The 26303-nt window shown below is 49.3% G+C and overlaps 1 protein-coding gene across 7 annotated transcripts in view; it reads right to left on the bottom strand.

Annotated features, from left to right (window-relative positions):
* TTC28 (tetratricopeptide repeat domain 28) overlaps positions 1-26303 on the bottom strand; it is a 638777-nt gene that overhangs the window by 35816 nt on the left and 576658 nt on the right. For all 7 annotated transcript variants that reach the window (XM_047697785.1, XM_047697786.1, XM_047697787.1 and 4 more), the window contains one exon: positions 9573-9713. In XM_047697785.1, the coding sequence (XP_047553741.1) occupies positions 9573-9713 (141 nt within the window). The remainder of the gene's footprint in view (positions 1-9572; positions 9714-26303) is intronic.

The following is a 26303-nucleotide window of genomic DNA, read 5'->3' as shown; positions in this document are numbered from 1 at the left end:
CTGCGGCGTGGAGAGAAGAGCCAGCAACCCAGAGCTTAGTGCGGCCAAAGCACTGGGAGGAACCAGAGCTTCACAGGGACTGGCTGGCTTTGGCTTTCCGCTATTCACACCGGGGCCCAGAGATAAGCAGCCCTTCACAGGGCATATCCTAGTAGACTGTGAACAGGACTCCCCGATCTGGGGAGGAGGCAGGAGCCCCTGGCAGAGCACTGGGAGCAGAGAGGAAAGGTGCCACAGCCTGAAAACGCAAAGGGGCAAATTTGATGGAGGGAGGAACTGGCTTTGCTGAGGCTCTGCTCCTCAGGGTGCCCACGAAAATAGCTGTCCAGCTTCCTGAGTGACCTCCCCCACCCCGGAAGCCCACCTGGGGTGACCGCAGAGAGGCATTAGTGAAGGGGGAGACTTGCTTCTGAGGACGGAGGAATGCCTGAGACAGTCCCACGTGTATACGCACACGTGGCCTTGAAGCTTGAAGGCAGGCGGGAGGGTTGAGGCAGCTGGAGTGGGCTCTCTTTTTCCCACCTCTCTCCCGGGTCCTACCCCTCTGCTCTCAGTTCCCCACCAGGCACTCGGGGCCTTCCCGTCTCTCTGGGCATGGGGCTCTGGAGGAAGCCGAGCCAGGAGGGCTTGTGGCAGGGCACACCAAGATATGACATCTTCAGAACCACCAAAAAGGAGGGAGGAGGGGGAGGGAAGTCCCCATATGGGACATCTCCCAGGGTGGGCTAGATCGAGGCTGTGACGTGCACAGGTCATGGGAATCTTTAACACAAGCTGGGTCTCCCCTCGCCGGCCCAGACCCTCCGCTGTTACAGGGGAGCACAGAGATAAGCTTCCTGCCTAAGGCCATGAGGTCAAGGCTGTGTCCTTCGGAGAGCCTGAGGCCTGGTGCTGTTTTGATCTCAGGCCCCGAACCCCCTATCTGGAGTGCATGCTCTCCCCCAGAATGACAAATACCACACAGACCGCCGGTCCCCAGGGGCCCTCTGTGAGCAGGGCCTAAGCTCCTGGTCAGGGCTGTGCTGGGGGGCAGGGAGGAGCGAGGAGTAGTGGGGAGCTTGCTCCAAATGGGGCTGACTTTTCTCAGCCATATTTCTGACTTGGCTCCTCACCTTCTCAGGATGTCTTTATCAGACAGTTTCACTTTCTAATGGCTGGGTTGGGCAGGGCTCACAGCCACAGGGGTGAGCCAGGCTGCCTGTCCTGGGCCAGAGGGAGTGCTCTTCCCCCTCACAGCGAACCCTGCTCTTGGGCGCAAGCCCACCAGACAGTGAGCTGAGCTCTTTGCTTCCTTCCTCCCCACCCTCAGTCCTGCCCAGGATGCTTCAGATTCCCCTCCAGGGCTCCGAACTCTGAACTGAGTCTTCTGAGGGATTGGAGCTGGCCTGAGATTTGAACAAGTACCTGGGGTTTAAGGCGCCAGTGGAAAAATTAATTGGCAAATCCATTATATTCAAGTAGCCAGAGATGCCTCAATTCAATTGAAAAAGGTCTCTGATAGCGTTCAGTGACTCTCTGCATCTCGCACGAAGGGCTGCCTCCTCTGGGAGAGGAGGGCTGTCAAAGGCATTTTAAGTACTTCTTCAGGAAGCTGCCAGCGCTTTCTGCCTGCTCGCCCCCTTAATTACCAAGTGCCCGGCTCACCGGGTCTGGCTCCCTCCACAGGAGAAGAGCTGAGGCTGGGTGGGCTCAAGCAGGGACCCCTGCTTTTCCAGCAGTGCTGGCTTCTCTTTAGTTCAAGGACCAGCTGGGGGCTGCACGTGGCTTCTGGCCTCTTGCTCTTGTACTCTCCTAGAATGTTCAGTGTGTCGGCAGGTTCGTGGCCCAGGTGAAGGACTGTGGCAAAACCTTCACCCAGGGCTGCCTCTGCTCAGTCGGGGCTCTGCTCTCTGTTTTAATGCGCATGAGGCCCCCACAACCAACCCTGCAGATTCTGCCTTGGGAAAACCTGATGTGCAGGCCAGCCTTGCACAGGCGTCTCCTCCTGACTATGCCCAGGAGCTGGGACAGATGCCCCCAGCCAGGCAGTCCTTGGGGGACAGGCTTATCATGGACTCAGGGATAGAGAGAAGAAACGAAGATCCTGTGGTGGTCTGTCTAGCTAATGTATGTCCCATAACACAGGAAAACCCCCTTCCAGAGGGCCTTGTCCCTGTACACGATTTGAGTCAAACATGTCTGCGTCCCTTGCACCCAACAAACCTGTGGAGTCTCACCTAATGGCTCGTAAAGAACCTCCAGAGCTGTATTAGTGTTGTCCAGAGACAGAAAACACCACCTCAGGAGGCAGTGAGTTCCCCGTCACTGGAGGAGTTCAAGCAAAGGCTGTGATCATTTGGTAGGGGTGTTAGACAGGTAGGAATCTGGGAGCCAGAGCACTGTCTTTGGAGACTGACAGACCTGGACAGTAAAGCCCGCTCTGTCACTGATGTGCTGTGTGACCCTGGGCAATGAGTCTCAGGGCCCTCATCCTTAAGAAAGGGTTGCGATTGTTCCCCTCACGGCTATTGTAGGGATTGGCTAAGATAATGCAGGGAAAGCACTTAGCACAGTGCGGGGTTCTCAGTAAATAATCAACAGACATTCACCACCACCATCATCATCATCACTGCCATCGCTATTAATGTCTGTCTCAGTCCCAACCAGCCTTCCTCCCTCCCTTCCTTCCTTTCTACCCACCCTCCCTCATTCCCCTAATGAACAAACAAGTACCTGCACCCACTCAACACAAGGCAGGTGGCAAGGTGCCCTGGGGGACACAGAGAGACATCAGATGTGATCCGGCCTCAGAGGAGGGCACAGCCTGGGAGAGGACAGGGCACGGATACACATAATTAAGATGCAAGGTGAACATTTGGAGATAAAGACTTTGAAGAGGTAATTTAGTTAAAATGAGATCTTCAGCGTGGGCCCCAACCCAATATGACTGATGTCACTATAAGAAGAGAAAACTTGGATACAGACACAGGCACACAGAGGAAAGACCATGTGAGGACACAGCAAAAAGGCAGCAATCTATAAGCCAAGGGGAAAGGCCTCAGAAGAAACCAAAGCTGTTGAGAACTTATCTTAGACTTTCAAACCTTCAGAACTATGAGGAAATTAATTTGTGTTATTTAAGCCACAAACTCTGTGATATTTTATCATGGCAGCCCTAGCAAACTAATACAATGTCTGTGGAGTTTTGTTTTATTTTGGTTTTGAATTAAACTTTTTATTTTGAGATAATGTAAAAAAAAAAAAAAAAGATGCAAGGTGAAAGGCCATGGCTTCCTTCTGGACAGGTAAGAGTGCCCCGGAATTTCAGAGAAGGAGGAAAGTATTCCCAGTGAGGGCAATCCAAGATGGATTTGTGAAAGGGTCTTCTGGAGAAGGACCCCAGGGGAAAGCCCTCCCTGGCTGTGTCCCATGCCCAAGCCAAGGCCCTGAGGAGGGAAAGGGCAGGTCCAGGGTCCCTTCAGGTGAGGACAGAGAATAAGCGAGAATGCAGTGGGAAGTGGGAACAGTGGCGGGGCCAGGCCGTGGGAACTTAAACACCAAGCTCTGCCACTTTACCTTGAGGCCCCTGGACCTCAAGTGGGAAGGTGATTGATCAGAACTGCACCCCAGCCAGGGCGGGACGTGAAGACGAGTGGCCTGCAGGGCCGGTGAGTGGTGAAGACAGCAGTGTGGGCAATGGAGGCTCAGCCCGCGGGGAACCAAGCCCAGATCTTCGCTGACAAGGTGGGAGACTGGGGCCAGAAAATTTGCTGAGCATCAGTGACTTGGCAAGTGTGCTCCTAGGATCGCATTAAACGGCCATGTCAGGGGGACAGTGAATCTCCAAGAAAGGTCGTGGCAGTGGGAATAGACAGAGAGTTGGAGACCAGAAATGAAATGTTACAGGGTTGACCTGGCAGGTTTCTGCGGGGAGGTGGCCTAGGGTTAGCAGAATGCAGGAGGCGCCCCGGGGCAGGGCGGCAGGCCAGGCTCAGCACCCTTCAGGAGGTGTACAGGGTGTGGGCCTCAGGCAAAGGCCGAGCAGCACTTCTGTATAGAAGGCAGACTGAGTCAGTAAGTCTGGGTCAGGGCTGAGGCCAGGGAGTCACCTTTCAAGTGACTTCTGACAGAGCATTCCTAACAGCACACCTGTACCTCATTTGACCCCAGAGAAACACAGATGGGGTGGGGGTAGGGCTTAGGGGTGTCCCATGAGCAGGAAGCTGGCCAATGCCTAGAGGTGGCGCACTGGGCAGCGGGGGTTCTGAGGAGGGCTGGCCGGTGTGCCTACTGATCAGCTGGACGCCAGGACAGGGGCTCCTGCCTGAGGCCTGGGGACGGACCCACCTATGGAAGGAACAGCTGTTGGCAGGAAGACCCCTGCTCAGAATTACCACCGTTGCGGGGATGCAGGTCAGGGCTGGGGAGAGTGCTCAGCCTTCTTGTTGGCGCCAGCAGGAGAGCAAGACAGAGTCCTGGCCCAGAGCCACAGGGCCACCACCAAAGAGCCGAGGACAGGGCTGGCAGGATACCAGTCAGAAGCTGAGCTATGGCCACAACAGACATTTGGCTGGATTACCGTTCTGTGTTGATCCTAAGTCCTTCTGGTATTCGGTGGCCTGAGAGAGGCTGTTAGGGGACGAAGCATTAAACTACCTCATCAGGTTCGGGAGCAGCAAGCTGATTCCTGCACCACTACCCACCAGCCCCACCAAAGGACCTTTGGTGCCACAGAAACCTCAGACCTAGGGGTGCCTGGGTGGCTCAGTGGGTTGAGTCTCCAACTTGATTTCAGGGTCCTGGGATCAAGCCCTTCACTGGGCTCCTGCTGAGCGGGAACCCTGCCGGAGGATTCTTCCTCTGCCTCTCCCTCTGCTTGCACACACACTCTCTCGCTCTCAGGTAAGTAAATAAATCTAAGAAAAGGAAAGAAAGGAAAAGGAAAGGAAAGGAAAGGAAAGGGAAAGAAAGGGAAGGAAAGAAACTTCAGACCAGGTGGGGAGAGAGAGAGACTGCTTTTACTACACTGTTTATCTGTCACCACATGGATATCATCCTCATAATTCCCATTACTACTCCATTTTCCAGATGAAAAAATAAAAGGCTCAAGGTCACCCACTAATGAAAGGTCCCAAATCCAGGTCTGCCTGGCCCCAGAGCCCAAGGCTCCCTGCCAACTACATGCCACTCCAGGGAAAAATGCCTAGCTGTACAGAACGCAGGCATAGCCAGAGCCCCGTCGCGCAGGAGTGTGCGGCATTCCTGCAGCCTGCTTTGTGGCGGCGCCGGAGGCAGGGGCAATTCAGATGTTTATAAAGAACCGCAACCATGTGTCCATGTAGACACATGCGTGACACAAACGCAGAGACAGTCACAGGTCTGCATGCTTTCCAGCAGACTGTGGGGCTGACCTTGTGGGGTCAGCTTTATTCCTCCGCAGTCACTGTTCTTCCCTGTGCCTCCAGGAATCTGGGGGAAGTGGGCCCCAGTCTGCTCTGCAGTGCCCCCCTCATCTCGTCCCACCTCCCCCGCAGGCCAGGCTTTGGCTCATGGATTTGCAGGGCAGGACAGGCTCTGGAACATTCCTCCCTCCCCACTGCCTAGGTCTGACTCTCTAGGGTGGGGCGGGTAGGGGTGGGATGGGGGAATCAGGTGCTGCTGATGCCCCTCCACATGGTCCCCTGGAGGGACACATGAGCAAGCACTTCTGAGGGTCCTTCAGGAGCTTCCCCCTGCCATCCCCAACATGGGGTGACCAGATCTGGAGGGCAGCCTCCCAGTCCTGCCACATCCTGCACATCCAATAACTCTCCTTGCTGAGGTCCTCTGCCTGGGAAGCAGCCCCTCCAGTGGGAAGCAGCAAGTAGCTGAGCCCACGGGATGCACCATTCTTTAAAGGCCCGTGCTGGAGCCACACCAGCCACACCGTGGCCTGCCCACTGTCACCTAGGCTGTCCTTTAGGCTCTCCTCTACTGGCCCCACAGTCATAGGAGCCTGCTTTCCACAGGATGGCGATACCTCTCCTCTCTTCCTGCAGGAACTCAGCCTTTGTGGGGGATTCTTTTGGAGGACTCCCACCAGGCCCCGGAGTCTCACTTGCCAATTCACCAACCAGTCTCCTTTTAGAGGGGGCTGGTGCATGGCTGGGGTGCTAGCTAGAGGTGGCAGAGACCCAAGGGAGGGCCCTGGCCCCTTGTGGCACCTCTAGAACCCTTAACACTTGGTTGTCCTCTGTGTGGGTTCTAGCCACTCATTTCTGGGCACCAGGGAAGGCCCTCTGCACACCATATCACACACAGCCATAAATTTGGAAAAATCCAGACCTAGCGTGTGTACTGAGCCAGCGGTAGCAACAGAGATCTGAACATCTCTCTGGGATCTTGGCCCTGATGCCGGATGGGCGCACCGTCAAGGCCATGGCACCGCCCTGAGACCCTGAATCTGGGATGCAGTCCAAAGCCATCCCGTTCTCTGATCCCCTGTAGCAACTGTGACCTGACTGTCACAGGCTCAGCCACGCGTGGGCGCAGACCCCATCTCCCCCACCCCTACGCAGGGGTGGGCCCTCCAGCCATCAGCAGCCAGCGTAACTGGTAACTCGGAAGCATTCTGAGGGATGCAGGCCAGGGGGCCCCCTCAGGGCTGCCGCTCTGCTGAGTGGGCCCACCCCGGGGCCAGGGGGCTAAACAAGGGAAGACTCTTGACTGTCCTCACTGGCACCGTGGGCCCTGCACTCATGTAAGTGTGGTTTCCACCACCGCGCACTGGCAAAAAGAAAATCAGTGGTTGTGCAGACCTCGAATCAAAGACACAACAGACAACAAGGCCAGGGGTGGCAAGAGAGAAGGCTCTAATGCCAGCTCTCACTCCACGTGCACCGGCTGTGGCAGCCTCCTCACCAGACCACCCTGGCAAACCGCCCAGAACCACAAGGTCAAAGACCCCGGGGATCACCCTGCTGGATGGCCCCGGGGAGGGGAGCTGCTGCTGCTCTGGCACACAAGGCCCTAGACACACACACACATACACACACACACACACACACACACACACGCACGCACGCACACACGGCTGCCTCCACTTCCCCTCCGAAGGCTCTGAGGGACCAGTGTTCTTCAAGCCCTTAGTCACCAGCAGGAGTCTGAGCACAAGCCCCTTCTTAGCCATTGCCATTCAGCGACTAAGCAACTCACCTCCTTGAGGAGATCGCTGGACACGGAAGGGTCAGAGAGGGAGGCCTGGGACCCCAGGGCAGAGCAGGGCAGGACTGGGCACTTGGCAGCCCTTAAGGTGTGGGGGACACAGGAAGGCACCAGCCGGCGGGGCAGTGGCAGGCCTGGCCTGAAGTCAGCGCTGGTCCCTGCTCCTGCCTGGGTCCCCAGCCCCCAGCCTGCGTGTGCCCCTCAGCTGTGACGTGCAGGGCCAGACTGGACGTTCGCAAGGGCCTGCACTGTGCTGGTTGACAGGGACACCTTTGCCTCGTGGTCCTTCCTATAATGCTACTCCCCTCGGATGGAAACCAGAACCTCCTTCCTGGGTTCATCAGGAAGCGGCTGAGAGCCCTTGGCATGGCAAACTGTCTGAGGCCTTATACACTCACTGTGTTGAAACTGAAGAAACACAGGTTGTTGCCCTCATACAGTCTGCCCTCAGAAGCTCCTAGAAGGTGAAGATTAGAAGTGTCTGTTGATGTGGCTGAGGGAGCTAAGTACAGAACAGCCGGCAGCAAGGCCCAGGCTCCCCACCCAGCCCTGAGGCTGGCCCAGTCCTCACCTGAGATTGCACTGTTTAAATGAACCCACAAATTAATCCATGGTATTGTGCTCATCAGACCTATGTCAGAGCAGAGATGAAGGATGAAAACCATTTTTCCAAAATGAGCAGTTCCATGACCCAAAATCCACAGCCGTTACCACGCTGGGATGATGAGCTAGGGTCCCAGACAGTCCTGCTTTGACCCCTTTCTTACTGTATGCCCAAAGCCCTGAAAGGGCTTGACTGGCTGCCAGCAGGCCTGTGATCGGGCGGGCCACGGAGGCCTCATGGCCTGTCTTTGGCCTTACCTCATAGGAAAGACAGGAGGTGGGGTCGGAAGAAGAGCAGGTGAGGCCCCATTCTAGGGGCGACCACCCGCCGCATACAAATGTCATCCCATCTGCATTCTACCCTCCCACGGTATCTGAAGAATTCCAGCGTGGCACTGTCCTTCCCACTTTACTCAAAACAGTAGAAAGCCACCATGTATGAGTGCCTTCTATGCATCAGGAAGCCTGCCGGTGTATTATTTATACGTAAGCTCCTTTAATCCCCATGTTAAGGGAAAACTGCGAGGTAGGAAGCGTGTCCCCATTTTAGCAATGAGGAAAGAGGTGGACAGTGTTCACACAGCAGGAAGGCAGCAAGATCAGAACCTGAGCCTTTGCACTGCGGCTCCCAGCGGTGCCAGCATCTCCTGGCAATCAAGAGTCACCTGCTCAACAGGCCAGGACGCTGGCAGAGGAGGATGATACCAGGCTCGGGCTTCTCCCACTGGTCATGTCCCCCCCATGAAACTAACAGCTGTGCAGGACATGCATGAAGTGGGAGGGACGAAGGAGGACCTGGAGGTGAACCAGCTTGAAGTCACAGTCTCCTCCAACCAAGCTGCCAACCCCATCCCTGGCCCCTGGCTCCCATCTCACTCAGCTCAGCCCTGGGAAAGTAAACACATTTGTCACCCCGACAGCACAATAACGAGAGGAAACGGGCCTGCAGCGGGAGCAGACGGGGCTCCCCACGCCCCACAAAGCAGGGCTGCCAGGCAGAGGCTGCCTCCGCCCAGAGCACAGTCACTCCCTTCTGTGTCCCAGGCTCCACATGCTGTCCTTCAAAGTCAAGGCTGTGTCAGGGACCTGAGAATCTGGGATGTCTTTCTGGTAAGTTCTGAATGTAACTCCGGGTTGTGGCCAGGTGACCAAATGAAAGCGGGATAGCTGCCCCTCAGCCCCAACAGCCTGCCCCCCTTTATCTGGACACCGCACAGCTATCACCCTGATAAAAGGATATAGGGCTGTGCTGGTTGGCAATTTCAATTTTGACTCATCTTAAAGCCATGCAGCCTTATTTGGTCAAGTAATAGGACCCACCCCGGGTCTCAGGGTGGATGGGTGGGCTTGGGTCTGGACAAGTCCTCCCTCCAGGAAGGCCAGCACCCCTACTCTCCCTGACCTCCCTCAGTCTCGGGTGTTTGGCCCAGACGTCACTGACCGAAGCCGGCAAAGGAGTAGGTGCGACCGCTCTGTCTGGCTTCTGCCTGCTGTTCGGGAAGGCGGCTCCTGGGTTCCGTGAAGAGGCAGCCAGCCGGCCCCTGGATCTCCCATCCCAGATGAACACGATGGTCACATCAAACCTGTCATTCTTTTCTCACTCGACGCAGAGGTGCCGCCATGGCGCCGGAGGCCCTGAGGCCCTGGGGAGGGTGGGGCTGTGGACACATCACACTCACTCCTGCCAATTCATGGCCGGCAGCCCAGATGGCTGGAGGAACAGGAGCCCGAAGCCAGTATCCCACTGCCGGGACGGGAGACCAAGCCGAGACCAAGCCGGCACGCACCTGTTGAAGAGGTTGTTCCGGCGAACCATCCGCAGAAAGCCGGTCGGGTCGGTAACGGAGTTGAGCTTGTTGTTCATCTCTTCAAACTGCTGGTCCATGATGTCTCCAGCTTCGCTCTCTGTCTCACTGCTGGCACAGGCCCTGCAAGGAGAACTGCAGAGTAAGCCAGCGGGAGAGGGGAAGCACTCAGCCCCGGAGTCTGCCCTGAGGTCCCGGGTCACCCCCTCCCCCCACCACCCTGCAAACTCCCGCTACTGAGCGCCTCCCTGAGGCCTGCATGACCTGGTGCCCTGCGGCCTGCGGCCTCGTCCCTCCTCCGTCTAGTGCTTCTCGAGATGCACTCTGGTTGGCTGTTCTGGTGGTCGCCCCCACTTGGCTGTGAAGCCCCAACAGCCGGTGCAGTGCCTGAGCCAGACTGACGCCCCAGCGTCCACATAAAGACACACAGTAGGTGCTCAACGGCTGGGTGCTGCACAAGCAGCATGCTGGGCTGACGGTGCTCTTCCCGGATCAGAGCTCTGGCAAGCGTGGCAGGGTGCACTCTTCCCAGCACACATTCCAGTCTGGCCCATTTCAGAAACAGTAACTAAGCCCCTAGCACGGGCCAGGCTCTAGGTGGGGCCTCAGGAATACCTGCCCTAAAAGGCAATTTCTTTTTTTTTTTTTTTTTTTAAGATTTTATTTATTTGACAGAGAGAGATCACAAGCCGGCAAAGAGGCGGGCGGAGAAGAGGAGGAAGCAGGCTCCCTGCTGGGTAGAGAGGCCAATGCAGGGCTCAATCCCAGGACCCTGAGGTCATGATCTGAGTGGAAGGCAGAGGCTTAACCCACTGAACCACCCAGGTCCCCTAAAAGGCAATTTCCACACAAGGGGACAGATATGCATACAAGTAGCGACAATGCCAGGCAGAGAGAGCACTGTTTGAAATGTGGGCTGGAGAAGCCCTGCTGATCGGAGCCCACTTTCCAAGCTCACGAGGAGGATGCCACAATTTTCAGATTAATAAATTCCTATTTCCCCTATGACAGACTGCAACAGAACATCTACAATGGGTTTTAAATAAACAGAAATACCCAGGAGCGCCTTGATTCATCAGCATGATTAAAATGATAAAAGGCTTGTTAACCGTCAAAGCCAAGCACTTGCGCTCCAACCGGCCCCCATGGTGGTGAAGTGTTGGAGGAGGGTGCTGCCCACCTGTGGCCGCCCTCCTCCCACTTGTTCCCACACCTCACCGTGCCTGAGGCTCGCACAAGCAGGGCCCCACACTGGGCCCTGCCATCCTCCGGCATGATGGTCACGCTCAGACGTGGTGGAAATGCTGAGTGACATCCAGGCCACAGCCAGCTCTCAGTTCTCACTGTGGACTGAGAGCCAGTGTGGAAGAGTGGAAGACGCCAGGGCCCTGGGGGAAGAAGACAGACTCTACACGCAAACCTCTCAATGCTGAGGAAGTGGGGTCTGGAGAGGGATGGACTTGCCGTCACCAAGAGGGACGGGTTCTGTGTACCAAGAGGTGGCTTTCACGTGAACGTGACCTGCTTCAAACAGACAGGCTGGCGAACCTGGGACATCGGAAGGTCACAACCGGAAGGGTACTAAGCCCCTCTCTAGACTGTTACGGAGCCAAGTGACACACAGTGTGAGGAGCTGCGTGAAAAACCTGAATGCTCTGTGTGACGGGCCGGCTTGACTGGGTCCCCTGGGTGACCAGCCATTTGGTCAAACATTCTGTATACTGGAGGGCGTTGCTGGATGAGATTAACATCGGAGTCTGAAGACTGAGGAAAGCAAGCTGCCCTCCCCCATGTGAGTGGGCCCTGTCCAATCCACTGAGGGCCTGAACAGAACAAAAAGGCTGAGTAAGAGAGAATTCCACCTCTACCAGACTGTCTTCAAGCTGGGATATGGGTCTTCTTCTGCCTTCAGACTTGAACTCGGCCTGGAACTTACACCATTGGCCCTCCTGGGTCCCTTGCTCGCCAACTGCAGATCTTGGGACTTTTCAGCCTTCGTAACCATGTGAGCCATTCCTCATAATAACCCTGTGTGTGTGCACATGTGTGTGTGCATGTGTGTGCATGAGTGTGCAAGTGTGTGCGTGCACACACGCAGGTGCCCCATTGGTTCTATGTCTCTGGAGAACCTAGACTAACACGCCTGCCAAGTAGGCACCAGAGCCCGGACACAGCCATGTTCTTCACAGAAGGTCATGCAAAGGCCCAGTCACTGGGAAAGTTTCCCAAGCGCTGAAGCCCTAAAGGTGTCAGAAGCGGAGCAGTCTTCAAAGAGAGCCCAGAGGTCTGATTTCAGGGCCAGTTATTCACCTTCACCCCAGAACCCCACTAAGCGCTGGTAAAGCCATTAGTCTGCTTTTCTACCCAGCAGTCCCTTCCTGACTGTCCCTACGGCCGGAAGAGCACTTCAAAGCCACCTCAGCGCCTGGCATGGAGTAAGTATGCCACAAGAAACTGGTGAGTGAATGAATGACTTGAGCTGGAGAGCATTTTATAATATGCAAAGTATTTTTATTTTATTGTCTGTGTGTAGCTCTTACTGTCTCCATCTTCTGAGGAGACTAAGGTTTAGAGAAGCCAAGGAATGTGGCCAAAGGGCACCAAGAGGTAAAGCTAGGCCTGAACGCAGGTCTCTGGCACTGACCTCCCCACCCATCCTTTCCCCGCCAACCCCAAGGCTCTAGGCTTCTCACACTTCCAAGTCTCTCCCAGCTGGGGTTTGACGAGGTGGGGGGAGGGGTGAACACAGGAAGCAAGAGAAACCAGGAAACATCAGAGCACCTCAACAAATCACCATGGCTTCCATCCTGCCAGAGAGCAGGGGATGAGGTTTAATTCCTCTCTCGGCCCCACGGGCGGCAGCTGAACAGGCGAGCAGCTGAAGGTTTGAAATGCTCCCTGGGGGGCTGAGGGCCCTTCACAGAGACCCTGGTAAATATCACTCAACAAGCTCCCCTGTCCAGGGACACATTCATCATCTGAATGCGACTGCCGGCTTGGAGCTGAGCAGTCTGCTTGTCATTCTGCGCTTGGCAAAGGGGAGAAGAATTGGCTGGAACCGGTATCAGCCTCCATTATCTCGCAGTCCCACTCTTGCTGTCAGCCGCAGACAGAGCCCTCAGAATCTCATGCTTAATGGGGTTGTTTCCTATTTGCTGACCCTTCAGAGTACTAACACTGAAGGGAAAACAAACAGGAGATGTCACAGACAAAGGAATCTTCCATTTACCAAAACAAGCCTCATCTCTACAGTGGGGATACCAAGAGGGCCTTTGTATCACGATCACCACCACCCCCCGCCACCATGTCTTTGAGAGACTTTCTAGAGATGGCACATTACCTAGTCTGATTCCACCCACCTTGACTCAACAATGATTACGGAGCAGGACCTATGTGCCAGGATTGCAGAGGCTAAACAGAGGAGGGTCACACTACACCTGCCTTCAAGGCACTTACAAGCTAGTATGACTAGTGGTTACTGGCCAAGATGGATTAAGGAGTAGTACAGGGAGGGCAGTGGCCTATAACCAAGGTAGGGTTATAGGGTATAAAGGGTATAAAGGCTTTCCCGGAACTTGCTGCATCTCAGAGGTATCTTGAAGAATACAACTTTGATAGGTAGAGGCTTAGGGGGAGGGTGCTTCCAGGCAGAGGAAATGGGATGAACAAAAGCGTGGAGAGAAGACAGTGTGGGGGCCCTTTGGGGCCAAGGGAATAGCCCGGTTGAGCTGGAGTAGAGGGTGTGAGTGGGAGGGAGGAGGAATAATGGTGGAAAGCTTCGAACTTGGAAGGCAGTTGAGAACTGTCAGCCCAGACCTCTGAACATGGGATGACAGGCTCAGGGCTGCTTTTGGCAGGTAGTCAACTGGTCCAGAGAGAATGTGGGATGGCTGGGTGGCTATTAGCAGCACCTGCTCAGAAACAGCCCTGAGGGCCCAGAGTCAAGCTCCCTGAAGCCTGATCAGCCTCTACACGAACAAGAAGCCCCATTCTTGGTAGTTACCATCATGCTAATACATGAATGTGCTTGAGCCTCAACATGCCAGGTGAGGCAAGTCTTCCACAAACCCCTGGGCTCAAAAATCTTGACAGTGGCTCCCTCCTCTGCTCTAAGCCTCCATCCCCTATCTCCCCTACAAACAGACTAGCTGGGCATAACCCAACTTTCTTGATTCCTCCCCATTTTTTTTTTAAGATTTATTTATTTGAGAGAGAGAGAGAGCATGAGCGTGGGGGGGGGGTAAAGGGGGAGGGAGAAGAAGGCTCCCTGTTGATCAGGAAGACTAAGGTAGGGCTCTATCTCAGGACCATGGGATCATGACCAGAGCTGAAGGCAGACATTTAACTGACTGAACCACTAAGCACCGCTCCTCTCTGCTTCTTGTTCTCTGTTATCACCAACATGGTTCCGGCTTGTCCTCGGGGTGGGCCAGCTATCCTATTACTCTAGACATATGAACTAGGCTGGCAAGGCTGAGAGTGGAAAAGTGGGAACTGGCAGGAGAAAAACACTAGGAAGAGAAATTGGCCTGGGAAACTCATTGAAGGGACAAGGAGTGGTTAAAATATGGCAGATGGGCAACTGGTGGCAAAGTGAGAAATGGAGAGTAGAAGGTGATCTTAGGTGGAAGAGGAATGGGTTCAGTTTGGACGTGCCGAGCATGCAGACAAGAAGTTCCGTTGGCAATGCCAGGCATCCAGATGGTGACTCAGTTATATAGACACTGACTTCCCGAAGGCCTAGAGACTACAGACATCCAGGTCTGGGGCTCAGTGGAGAGGTCAAGACCAACTGTTTGATGTCTCATTCATTTGTTCACTCAACAAATGTTACCAAGTATTGCTTATAAATAGCTTGTTATACTGGGTTCTGGTTCCAGGTAAAATGGAGCATCCTTTCTGCTCGCTATATCTCTAAACCCTGGATGGGGATGAACTACATGGAGCCGCTATGTGAGGAATGTGAAAAGTAAATAATATCAAGCAAACTGGGGAAAGAGACCAGAATTTGAAGTGCCACCAAATCAGTAGTGAGCTTCATGTTCTCCCCGCTCTGGAATCCCTCAGGTCTCCATGCAGCCCGAAATGCAGAAATGGGCATCAGCACGAACAGACAAAGCTCCAGGAGGAGCCCTGTATTTCTTACTCAGAGAGAAGACAGAAAAGCCCCCATCTCTCTTATTCTCTCAGCAACAGAGAGGGTCAGAAGGAGTCTAAACTCTGAAGGTAAGGAAACTCTGGGTCTAATCAGAGGAGATGTAACTCCACAAGGGCAGGGTAAACCCCTTTGCTTTTTCTCTTCCTTTCACCCCATGTCCCTTGGTCCGTGATGGGCAAGTCACTGCAGGCAAGGTGCAGCAAGTGGGTGGGGAGATGGTGTAAATACAGCCCCAGCTTTTTGGTGAGAGGACCAAAAAGAAGAGCACTGGGGAATTGAAAAATACTGGTGAGAACACAGAGGGAGGAGTTCAGAAAATGGAGCACATAAAGTTGTGTATGAATTCCTGGATTCACCCCTTAAGCTGCATATGTGTAGATCTGACCCTAAAGACTATGAGAAGCTAAATACAAGATGACCCAGCTCCTGAACACCAATGAGTAATGCACCTGTGGGATGGACTTAAGTAGCATGGCAAGAACTTCAAAAATGGAACTTACAATGAAGTCTGGTCAGAGTTTATGACCTAACTAGGTCAGCTGCCCACCTCAACCAAAACATCAATGTCCTCCATAAGAGTCAAACAAGACCCTGAGTTTAACATAATAACATAATTCAAAATGTCAGGATATAATCCCAAATTACTCAGTATGCAAAAACAAAAAACAACCCTAGGAAATTCTCAACTTGCATGGGAAAAGGCAATCACCAGAGCCTTCTGGAATTATGCTAAGATGACACAAATGTTGGAATTCTCTGACAAAGACCTTAAAGCAGCTATTTTAAAATGCTACAAGTAAGGGCAAAGACTCTCAAAAAGATGGCAAGAAAGCAGATCTCAGCAAAGATTGTAAGATATTAAGGAGGAGCAAATGAATTTTGGAACTAAAATTTGATTCAACTGAAAAATTTGGAACTGAAAACAACTGAAATAAAAATTCACAGTGTGGACTCAATAGCAGAATGCAGATGACAAGAAAATCAATGTATCTAAAGACAGAAGAGCAATAGAGATTATCCGATCTGATTAACAAGAAAAACACAATTTTTTTTTCAGTAAATGAACAAACTGGAGGGAACAAAAGACCTAACATTCATGTATTCAGAGCCCAAGAATGAGAGAAGGAAAAGTGTAGAGCAGAACAAAATTGAAGGAATAATGAATGAAAATTTGCCAAATTTGGTGTCAGACATAAATGTACAGATCAAGAAGCTAAGTGAACCACAAACAGAATAAGCCCAAGGAAATCCATGAACAAATGCATCATATTCAAATGGCAGAAAACTAAAGATAAAGAAAAAAATCTTAAAAACAACCAGAGACAAAAGATGTATTATCTATAGGGAAAATGATGATTCAAATAACTGAGGATTCCATCAGAGACCACAGATACCAGAAGGAAATGGAAATATATTTTTAAAGTGTTGGGGAAAAAAAAAAAAAGAATGACCACCTAGAATTCCAGTCCAGTGAAAATATCCTTCATAAATGATGGTAAAATAAAAACGTTCTCAGGGGGCGCCTGGGTGGCTCAGTGGGTTAAAGCCTCTGCCTTCGGCTTGGGTCATGATCTCAGGGTCCTGGGATGGAGTCCTGAGTCAGGCTCTCCGCTCAGTGGAGAGCCTGCTTCCCCCCATCTCTCTGCCTGCCACTCTGTCTACTTGTGATCACTCCCCGTGTGTCAAATAAATAAATAAAATAAACAAAAAAAAGTTCTCAGATGAAGGAAAACTGGCAGCCTGAGATTGCAGACATACTCTCAAACAGAGATTATAGACATACTCTCTTGTTCACACCTGCGTAATCAACCTCTTCCCTGAGGGTGGACAGGACCTATGACTTACCTCTAACCAAAAGAATATGGCACAGTAATAGATGTCACTTCTGTGATTATGTATATAAGACTGTAACTTCTGGATTACTGTAACTTCTATTGCCTTCTTGGCTTGTGCACCTTGGATGACATAAGCAGTCATGTTGGGGAGGCATAGATGGCAAGTAATGCAGGGCAGTCTCTGGTCAATAGGCAGCAAGAAACCAAGACTCTCAATCCAACAAGCTAAAAGGAAATAAATCCTGCCAATAATCATGTGAGCTTGGAAGTGGTTTCTTCTTCAGTCAAGCATTTAGACAAGACCTCAACCATAACTAACAATTTGATTGCAACCTCAAGAAAAACTCTGAAGCAGAGGACCAAATTAAGCCATGCCAGGATTCCTGACCCATAGAAATGGTGGGAAAATAAATTTTTATTGTTTTAAGCCACTAAATTTGGGGGAATTTATTATTCAGTAATATATAACTAATAAAACACTAAGAGAATTCACTAACGGCTGACCTACAATGAAACAACTGCTAACAGAACTTCTTCAGACAGAAGAGAATTGATACCAGAAGGAAACCAGGAACATCAGGGGAAAAGGGGTAGTAACAAAGATTAAATGTCTGAGTAAATGTAATAGACTATTCTCCTAACACTGTTTGATGGAATTTTAGTATATGTAGACACAGGATACAAGAAAAATGCAAGACGGGGGTGGAGGGTAAGGTTACCCCATGGTGGTAAGATCTCTATATTTCATTTGAAATAATAAAATATCAATAGTAAGTAGACTCCAAACTGTGAAAAGTATGTATATTATAATCTCTGGAACAACCATTAATGAGCTATAAGTAGAGATACAGTCAAAGACATAAGAGATATATTAAAATGGAGTTCAAAAAAAAAGTTCAAGTAACCCAAAAGAAGAGGAAACAGAGCAATGTAAATCAGAGAAACAAACAAAACAAATATTAACATGGCATACATAAATCGACATGTATCAATAATTATATTAAATGTAAATGGTCTAAATATTGAGATTGATGGAATGGAATTAAAAAAATACATGACCTAATTAAATGCTGCTACAAGAAACTCACTTCAAATACAGTGATACAGATAAGTTAAATGTAAAAGGATACAAAAAGATATACCATACAAACACCATTCAAAACAAAGCTGGAGTGGTTATATTAAGATCAAAGTAGATTGAAGAGCAAAGAAAATTATCAGGGATAAAGAGGAACATTACATAATGATAAAAGATCCAGTTCACCAAGGACATTAAATGACTCTAAGTGTGTATTCACCTATCAACAGCGCTTCAAAATATATGATGCAAAAACTGGCAGAATTGAAAGAAATGGGTAGATCAGCAGAGACTTCCCACATACCTTTCTCAGCCGTGGAAAGAACTGGTAAACAGAAAATCAACGAAGATATAGAAGAATTGAACAACGTCATCAACCAATGAGTATAACTGACACTTAGAGAACACTATACCAAACAAAAGCAGAATACATATTCTTGTCAAATGCATATATAGAACATTCCCCAAGATAGGACATACCCTGGGTCATAAAACAAACTTTAACAAATTTAAAATAACTGAAAGCATACAAAATATGTCTTTTGCCTACCACAGAATTAGATTATTTGAAAGTGAGAAAATAAAGATACCAGGAAAATCTCCAACAACTTGGAAACTAACAAGACTTCTAAATAATTGTCAAAGAAGAAACCTTTATGGAAACTAGAGAAATACTTGGAACTGAACAAAACTGAAAATACAACATAAAATTTGTGGGATATAGATAAAGTCTTAGAGATAACTTTATAGCATTAAATGTTTATATTAGAAAAAAGATTTGATATTAATAATCTAAACTTGTACTTTAAGAACCTAGGAAAAAAAGATTAAAACAAACCAAAATAAGTAGAGGAAATAAAATAACAGAGCAGAAATCAATGAAATTGAAAAGAGTAAAACAAGTCTTTAAAAAAAAATCAATGAAACAAAGAGTTGGCTCTCTTTAAAAGAAAACAATAAGGGACGCCTGGGTGGCTCAGTGGGTTAAGCCGCTGCCTTCAGCTCAGGTCATGATCCCAGGGTCCTGGGATCGAGTTCCGCATCGGGCTCCTTGCTCAGCAGGGAACCTGCTTCTCTCGCTGCCTCTGCCTGCCTCTCTGCCTGCTTCTCTGCCTGCTTGTGTGTACTCACTTGCTCTCTCTCTCTCCGGCAAATGAATAAAATCTTTAAAAAAAAAAAAAAAAAAGAAAGAAAACAATAAAATTGATAAGCCTCTGCCCAGACAAACCATGAATAAAAAAGAGAAGACAAAAATTATCAGTATCAGAAATGAAAGAGGAAACCTAATTACTGACCCCACAGAAATTAGAAGGGTAATAAGGGAATACTACAAACACAAATGGATTTAACACCTTAGATGAAATGGACCAAGTACCCAGAAACTGCAAACTACTAAAACTCATTCAAAAGGAAATAGATAACCTGAATAGTCCTATAACTACTAAAGAATTCTACTCATTGTTGAAAACCATCCAAAATGACATCTCCAGGTCCAGATGGTTTCAGTGGCAAATTCTATACAACATTTAAAGAAGAAATAATGCTAACTCTTCACAATCACTTCCATGAACTAGAGGAAAGAACACTTCTCAACTCATTTTATGCAGCCTGTGTTACCCTGATACCAAAAGTGAACAAAGGTAACATAAGGAAAGAAATTCTGCAGATCAATAGAAAACAGACATAAAACTAATCAATAAAGAATATCAAATAGGATTCAGCAACATATAAAAAGAATAATACACATAGTTGAAGGGGAGTAGGGCTATCCCAGGAATACAAGACTTGCTCAATATTTGAAATATCAGTCAATATAATCTATCACATTAACAGAATAAAGAAAAAGATACACGTTTATATCAATTTATGCAGGGAAGCATCTGACAAAATCCAACACCAACTTAGGATAAAAACTCGCATATGAGTAATATAAAAGAGAATGTCACCCACCTGATAAAGAACAGCTACAACAAGCCTGCAGCTAATGTCATTCTTACCTCAGGAACAAGGTAAGTACATCAACTCACATCATTCATATTCAACACAGTACCGGAAGCCCTAATCAATGCAAAAAGGCAAAAGAGGAAATAAAAGGTCTATAGATTGGAAAGGAAGAAGAGAAAGTGGCTATATACAGAAGACATGATTGTCTAGTAGAAAATGCCAAATGCTGTTGAATTTCACAAGGTTGCAGGATATAAAAGCAATACACAAAAAGTCTGTACTTTTACATACTAGCAACAAACAATTCCAAACTGAAATTTAAAAAAATTATCTCCTTTATAATGGCTCCCAAAATGAAATACTTGGGTATAAATCTACTACATATATATGTGTGTGTATGCATATATATATATATGATTTGTAGGCTGAAACTACAAAATGCTGATGAAAGAAATCAAAGATCTAAATAAATGGAAAGAAATTCCATGTTCCTGGGTTTTAAGAGTCAGTAAAATAAAGAAGCAATTTTTCCCAAACTGATCTACATTGTTAAACAACATTCCAGTCAACATCTTAAAACATTTTTATAGCTATGGAGAAGGTGATTTTAAAATTTATATGAAAAGGCAAAAGAAAAATTATATAAAAAGGCAAATGAACTAAAGCAGGTAAAACAATTTGAAGTGTAATTAGTTGAAGGAATGACACTCAGATTTTAAGACTGACTATAAAGCTACAGTAACAAAGAGAGTGTGGTAATAGTAAAAGGATAGACATATAGATCAATGAAACAGAATAGAGCCCCCAAATAGAGCCACCTGAATACGGCCAATTAACTTTTGACAAAAGTGCTGAGATAATTTAACAGAGGAAGGAGAATCTTCAATAAATGGCTTGGGAACAACTGGGTATCCACATTACAAAAAAAAAAAAAAAAAGCCCTGTAAACCTCACACCTTACACAAAAATTAACTCCAAATGAATATAAAATTTGTGAAACCATAAAACTTTCAGAAGAGAATATAGGAGAAAAATTGACCTAAGGTTAATGACAGATTCTTAGACATTTTATAAAAACATGATCCATAAAGAAATAACTGACAAAACAGACATCAGAAAAATTAAACTTTTGCTCTATGAAAGACACTGTTGAGAAAAGAAGACAAGCTCCTGACTGAGAGAAAATATTTGCAAACCACATATCTGTCAAAGATCTTGTATCCCGGGGCGCCTGGGTGGCTCAGTGGGTTAAGCCACTGCCTTCGGCTCAGGTCATGATCTCAGGGTCCTGGGATCGAGTCCCGAATCAGGCTCTGTGCTCAGCAGGGAGCCTGCTTCCCTCTCTCTCTCTGGCTGCCTCTCTGTCTACTTATGATCTCTCTGTCAAATAAATAAAATCTTAAAAAAAAAAAAAAAGATCTTGTATCCTGAATGTATACAAAGACCTTTCAAACTCAATGGTATGAAAGCATGCAACTCAATTTTAAAAAATGGGCAAAAGACTTTGAACAATTGCTTCTTCAAAGAGAATATAAGAATCACACAATACAAGAAACAAGTGCATGAAGAAATGTTCAGAATACGAGCCATAAGAGAAATACGAATTAAAACCATAAGATACACTACACATCTATGTGAATGGCTCAAATTTAAACTGCCGATGATATCAGGTGCCGACAAAGACAGAGCAGCTAGAACTCTCCATACTTCGGGTGGGGAGCAAATCATGGGGCATCTGGGTGGCTCAGTTGTTAAGCATCTGCCTTCAGCTCAGGTCATGATCCCAGGGTCCTGGGATCGAGCCCCGAATCCGGCTCTCTGCTTGGCAGGGAGCCTGCTTCCCCCTCTCTCTACCTGTCTCTCTGCCTACTTGTGATCTCTGTCAAATAAATAAATAAATAAATAAAATCTTTTTTTTTCTTTTTTTTTTTTTTAAAGATTTTATTTATTTATTTGACAGAGAGATCACAAGCAGGCAGAGAGGCAGGCAGAGAGAGGAGGAAGCAGGCTCCCCGCTGAGCAGAGAGCCCGATGCGGGGCTCGATCCCAGGACTCGGAGATCATGACCTGAGCCGAAGGCAGCGGCTTAACCCACTGAGCCACCCAGGCGCCCCCTTTTTTTTTTTTTTAAATAGTGTAATCATTCTGGAACATACTCTGTTGTTTCTTTTTCTTTTTTTTTTTTTTTAGATTTCATTTATTTATTTGACAGAGAGAGAGGTCACAAGTAGGCAGAGAGGCAGGCAGAGAGAGAGAGAGAGAGGATGGGAAGCAGTCTCCCCGCTGAGCAGGGAGCCCCATGCGGGACTTGATCCCAGGATCCTGGGACCATGACCCGAGCCGAAGGCAGAGGCCCAACCCACCGAGCCACCCAGTCCCCCTACTCTGTTGTTTCTTATAACATGAAATATATATTTACTATATGACCCAGAAATTCCACTCCAGAGGAAATTAATTTCTTTACCCGACTTACCCTCAAGCAATGTATCAATGTTTAAAGCAGTTCTAGTCATAATTGTCCCAAACTGGAACCAACCCAAAGGTTCTTCAGTGAGTGAATAGATGAGCAAACTCTGGTACATCTGTACAATGGAATCCTCAGAAATAAAGAGGAATGAAGTGCAGATATGACAGTCAAGAATTTGGAAGACTCAAGAACTTCAGACTGAGTGAAAGAAGCCAGTATTAAAAGGTTATGCATTGTATGATTCTATATATACGACATTCTCCAGAAGAAAAGATGATGGTGACAGAGAAATGATTGGTGGTTGCCCGGGGTCAGGGGTAGAGGGAGGTACAGAGAAGGACTATAGAAAGATGGAGTTATTTGGGAGATGCAACCATTCCATATCCCGATCGTGGAGGCAGTCACACGAACCCATTCACAGGACTTTACACCAAAAGAACAACTTTTACTGTGTGCCAGTCATCCATTCATTGCCTCTGTGCTCCACATTCATCCTTCGTTGCCTGCTCCAAAATACTAGAACATGGCCCTTTACATATTTGTCTTTTGCCAGCAGGCACAGTTTGGAGCTTGGGCAGCAGGGAGCCTTGGAGAGACGTCAGAAGGAAACAGGGCTGCCTTCCTGCTTCCGGTGTGCTTGTTCAGCAGGCTCTGGAAGCACACGCAGTGTGCCCCAGCCCTGGCTCCTTCTGCATGGCTGGCTTTTCTGGTGTGAGGCGCCGGCTGTGCAAGCAGGTTCTCAAGCACCCGGCCCTTGCACCACTTGAGGTTGCTCCATGACCCAGTTCCCGCAGTGAGGGGCTTTCTCCAAAGCATCTCCTCTGCAGCACGTGGCAGCCAGCACCCACCGTGTCATCAATGTCCCCTGGTAACCACTCCTTGGGTGCTTCTGTAATGGTGTGGGGCATCCCCCTGGGAAAAGCTTTCCACAGCACCCTACAGAGCATGTTTTTGCAAATTCTGACGGTGGACTTCCAGCAAGTTCCATGGGCGTGATATGTGGCAACTTCTCTGCCACTGAGAGAGCCATGGCAGTGCCTTCTCCAGAAATGTCCACATCTCAGCTCTCAGTGGGAGTGGGGACCCTCTTCCTTGGTTATCCTTCTCAGTCCTCAAGGGTAGTGACTGTTCCTTACAGCTGTGATTCCTATGTACTTTAGAATACTTTCACTAGCCAATCAATTCATCTTTAATATCTGTTACAGTAAATTTTTTAAAAAATTTCTTCCTTCCTTCGTTCCTTCCCTTCCCCTGCTTCCCTCCTTCCATTGAGAGAGAGAGCACAAAGGGGAGGGGGAAGGAGGAGGGAGAGAAAAACCAAGCTTGCTCTGTGCTGAGTGTGCAGCTCACTGCGGGGCCGATCCCACAACCCTGAGATGATGACTGGAGCCAAAACCAGAGCTGGGTGCCCAACCAACCAAGCCACCCAAGTGCCCCAATGAGCAATTCTTTATCTTAAATTATCCCTGTTTGAATTACTGTGTGGTTCCTTGTTGCTGCTTTGATCCTGGCGGATACATACTATATGTTAACTTAAATAAAATAAAATAAATCCTGCTATTACCAAATCCTAAGAGGGATTCAAAAAAGTAAGATAAACTTTGGTGCCACACATTGATCCGTCTGGTCATCAGGTGGATGAACCCTCAAACACATTCACTGTATGACCAGTGTATGCCAAGCCCCTGGCTGGGGCTGGGATGATTCCGAGTGAAGACAAGCTTCTGCCCCTGAAAAGCTCCAAGAAGGTGCTAGATGGGCACACTAAACCCTGCAACACAAAACAGTCAATGATGACATGGTGCAGTGTGTACGTCTATGTGTACAACCCGAGAGAGACCGAGTGAATGATCAGCAGGTGATGGGAGAGAGAGAGGAAGAGAGACGGACTGAATACAAGAATACAAATGAGTACACAGCCAGTCGTTGTGCAGAAAGAACCCTTGGAGCACTTGGACCCATGGCCTGATTCTGCTGGCTGCGATGTGAGACAGAACAGGAGAGAAGTTGCTGGCTTTGCAGGTAAAACTCGTCATCACAGTTCAGCACAGGGGAAACCTGAAGGCCTTGAGGGAGAGAAAGATGTGAGCCAGGGGCAAGGTGGGAGGAGTGGAGGAGGGCACTCCTGACCCAGTCAGCTGCCCAGCTTTGGCAAGCCGGGGATGCACCAAACCTCCTTCCTCCCTATTCTACTCACACTGCAGTCCTGCTGACCCAGCTTTGGACCCTTGGCCTGCCTATCTGTCCGGTCTGCTGGGCCTGGTCACTACACTATCTCCCCTTTCCTGTGGCTCTTGAGGCCTAAGGCTTCAGGCTCAGGCTTAGCCCTTTCTACTCCTGGACCTCTGTTCTTGCTCCAGGTCCCTGACCTGGCACTTCAACACGCCCCCACCCCGCCCCCCGCCAGAGTCCCGGCTGGATCCAGCCCCAGCGCCCTGCATGGAGCTGGGTGGATGGCTGAGGTTTAGATCATCTCAGTCACAGAGAACAATGAGGGCAGAAGGTTAAAGTCTGTATAAGCTGGCCTGAGTGTGGGATGACAGCATGGGTTCCGGAGATGGGCTAAGAGGGGAGGTGGGCAGTCCAGCAGGTGGGACACAGCTTCCCCCTGGTGCTGGGGGAAGCTGCCAGCATCTGCTCCTGGGACTCTGTGAAAAGCCCAGCTCCCCCCCCACCTACTCCGGGGAACAGAAATCATGCCATTACCAGCGGCCAGCTCCAGAATGCTATTCGCATGCGGCTCTTCCCAGAGAGATGGAAATAGCCCATGAATCAAGAGCCCCAGAGCCGTGCCAGAGCTCATTCTCTTCTCAGGGACAGGGCTTGGCAAGAGGCTCCAGAGAGATTTTCGTCTTTAAGTCTGGCCTCCTGATCTCCCCAAGTACACACTCTCCGTCATTGCTCTGACGGCTGCGACTGGAGCTCCGCGCAGGCAAGCTTTTATTTATGCTAACTCCTTCTTCCTTCCTTCCCCAGACCCCATCTCTTGGCTTCTTTTGCACTGATAACCAGCTACTTGCCCAAGACCAACCACTTGCAACCCTGTAGCCCCATCTTCAGTTTCTGGGTGGTGAGGCAGCTCCCATGCCAGGAGCCCCAGGAAATCATATTAGGGGCGGGAAAATGCCCCTTCTTTCAAAGCGAAGTCCGCTCTATAATTGACAAAGCCTGAGGAAGCAAGAGTTTCTTTATTTGGTACCACTGCATATTATCATGTGGGGCCTCCTGGTTACAAGAGGCCAGGTCTACCTGGCAGCACCCACATTCTAGAACCACAGAGCCTCCCCGCAGAGAAGGTCTCAGAGATAGGAAAAGATGCACAGAGGTAATATGGACGTTCGCTGGGCTTTACCTGGCCATTCTGCCAGCAGTTGAAAAGACCTATTTATCCCAGAAGCCACTTAGCAAGAATCCCAGAAACTAACGACCTGGGACTTTGGAAACTCAAGATTTCTGAGACCTTTGAAATTCTTCCCATGTGAATTGCCTGCCAGACCCCATCTGTGTTTTCACAGGGATTATAAGTGAACCTTTAAGATGAAAAGAGCCTTGGGCTTACTTTTAGGGACAACAAAGAAAGGGGAAGCTGGAGAAAAAGCATCCTGCTCCATGTGCTGTCTCTTGGAAGAGAACAACCCAGGAGGAGAGATGTGGGGCTTTAAAGCAGGAGAACGGGCTATACCATCAGGAGGAGGGAAGGTGTTGGTGTTTCTGCCCTCATCATAAAGATTCTATTCTAGAAATTGCCTCCCTGATCCACAGGGTCATAGGGGCGAGTTCCCAGTGCAAAGTTCATCCCCGAAGACCCCCCAGTGTTGACTGGACCAGAGGTGGACATGTCTTAAGCTAGGCCAGTCATATTCCCTGCCCCAAAATGTATGCATTGGACTTCAGGGAGATCGGAGCATGACTTCCTGTGGCTAGCTCTGCAGGCTTTGTGTGAGCACAGGGGCAGCTCAGGGTGGCCGTGCTCCCACTCTGGGACCGGGAGCAAGGAGTGTGTTGTACCTCCAATCGCAAACTGGATGTCTGTAGTAGGAGGTGCCCGTGAACGAAGTGGCTGAGGAGTGATGAGAACTAGCCTGCCCCAGGCAGCCCAGGCTTTCCTTTCTCGTTGCACGCCTGCCTTGGATTTCATGGGACTCTTCCTCCTCATAACCTCATTATAAGGTCCCCCACTTTTTGGTTTAAGCAAACTTTAAAAAAAAAGATTGATTTATTTGAGAGAGAG

The sequence above is a fragment of the Lutra lutra genome, chromosome 12 (genome assembly GCF_902655055.1).
Source record: "Lutra lutra chromosome 12, mLutLut1.2, whole genome shotgun sequence".
NCBI lineage: Eukaryota > Metazoa > Chordata > Mammalia > Carnivora > Mustelidae > Lutra > Lutra lutra.
The sequence above is the reverse complement of the archived record's forward strand: the minus strand, read 5'-3'. Positions and strand labels throughout refer to the sequence as shown.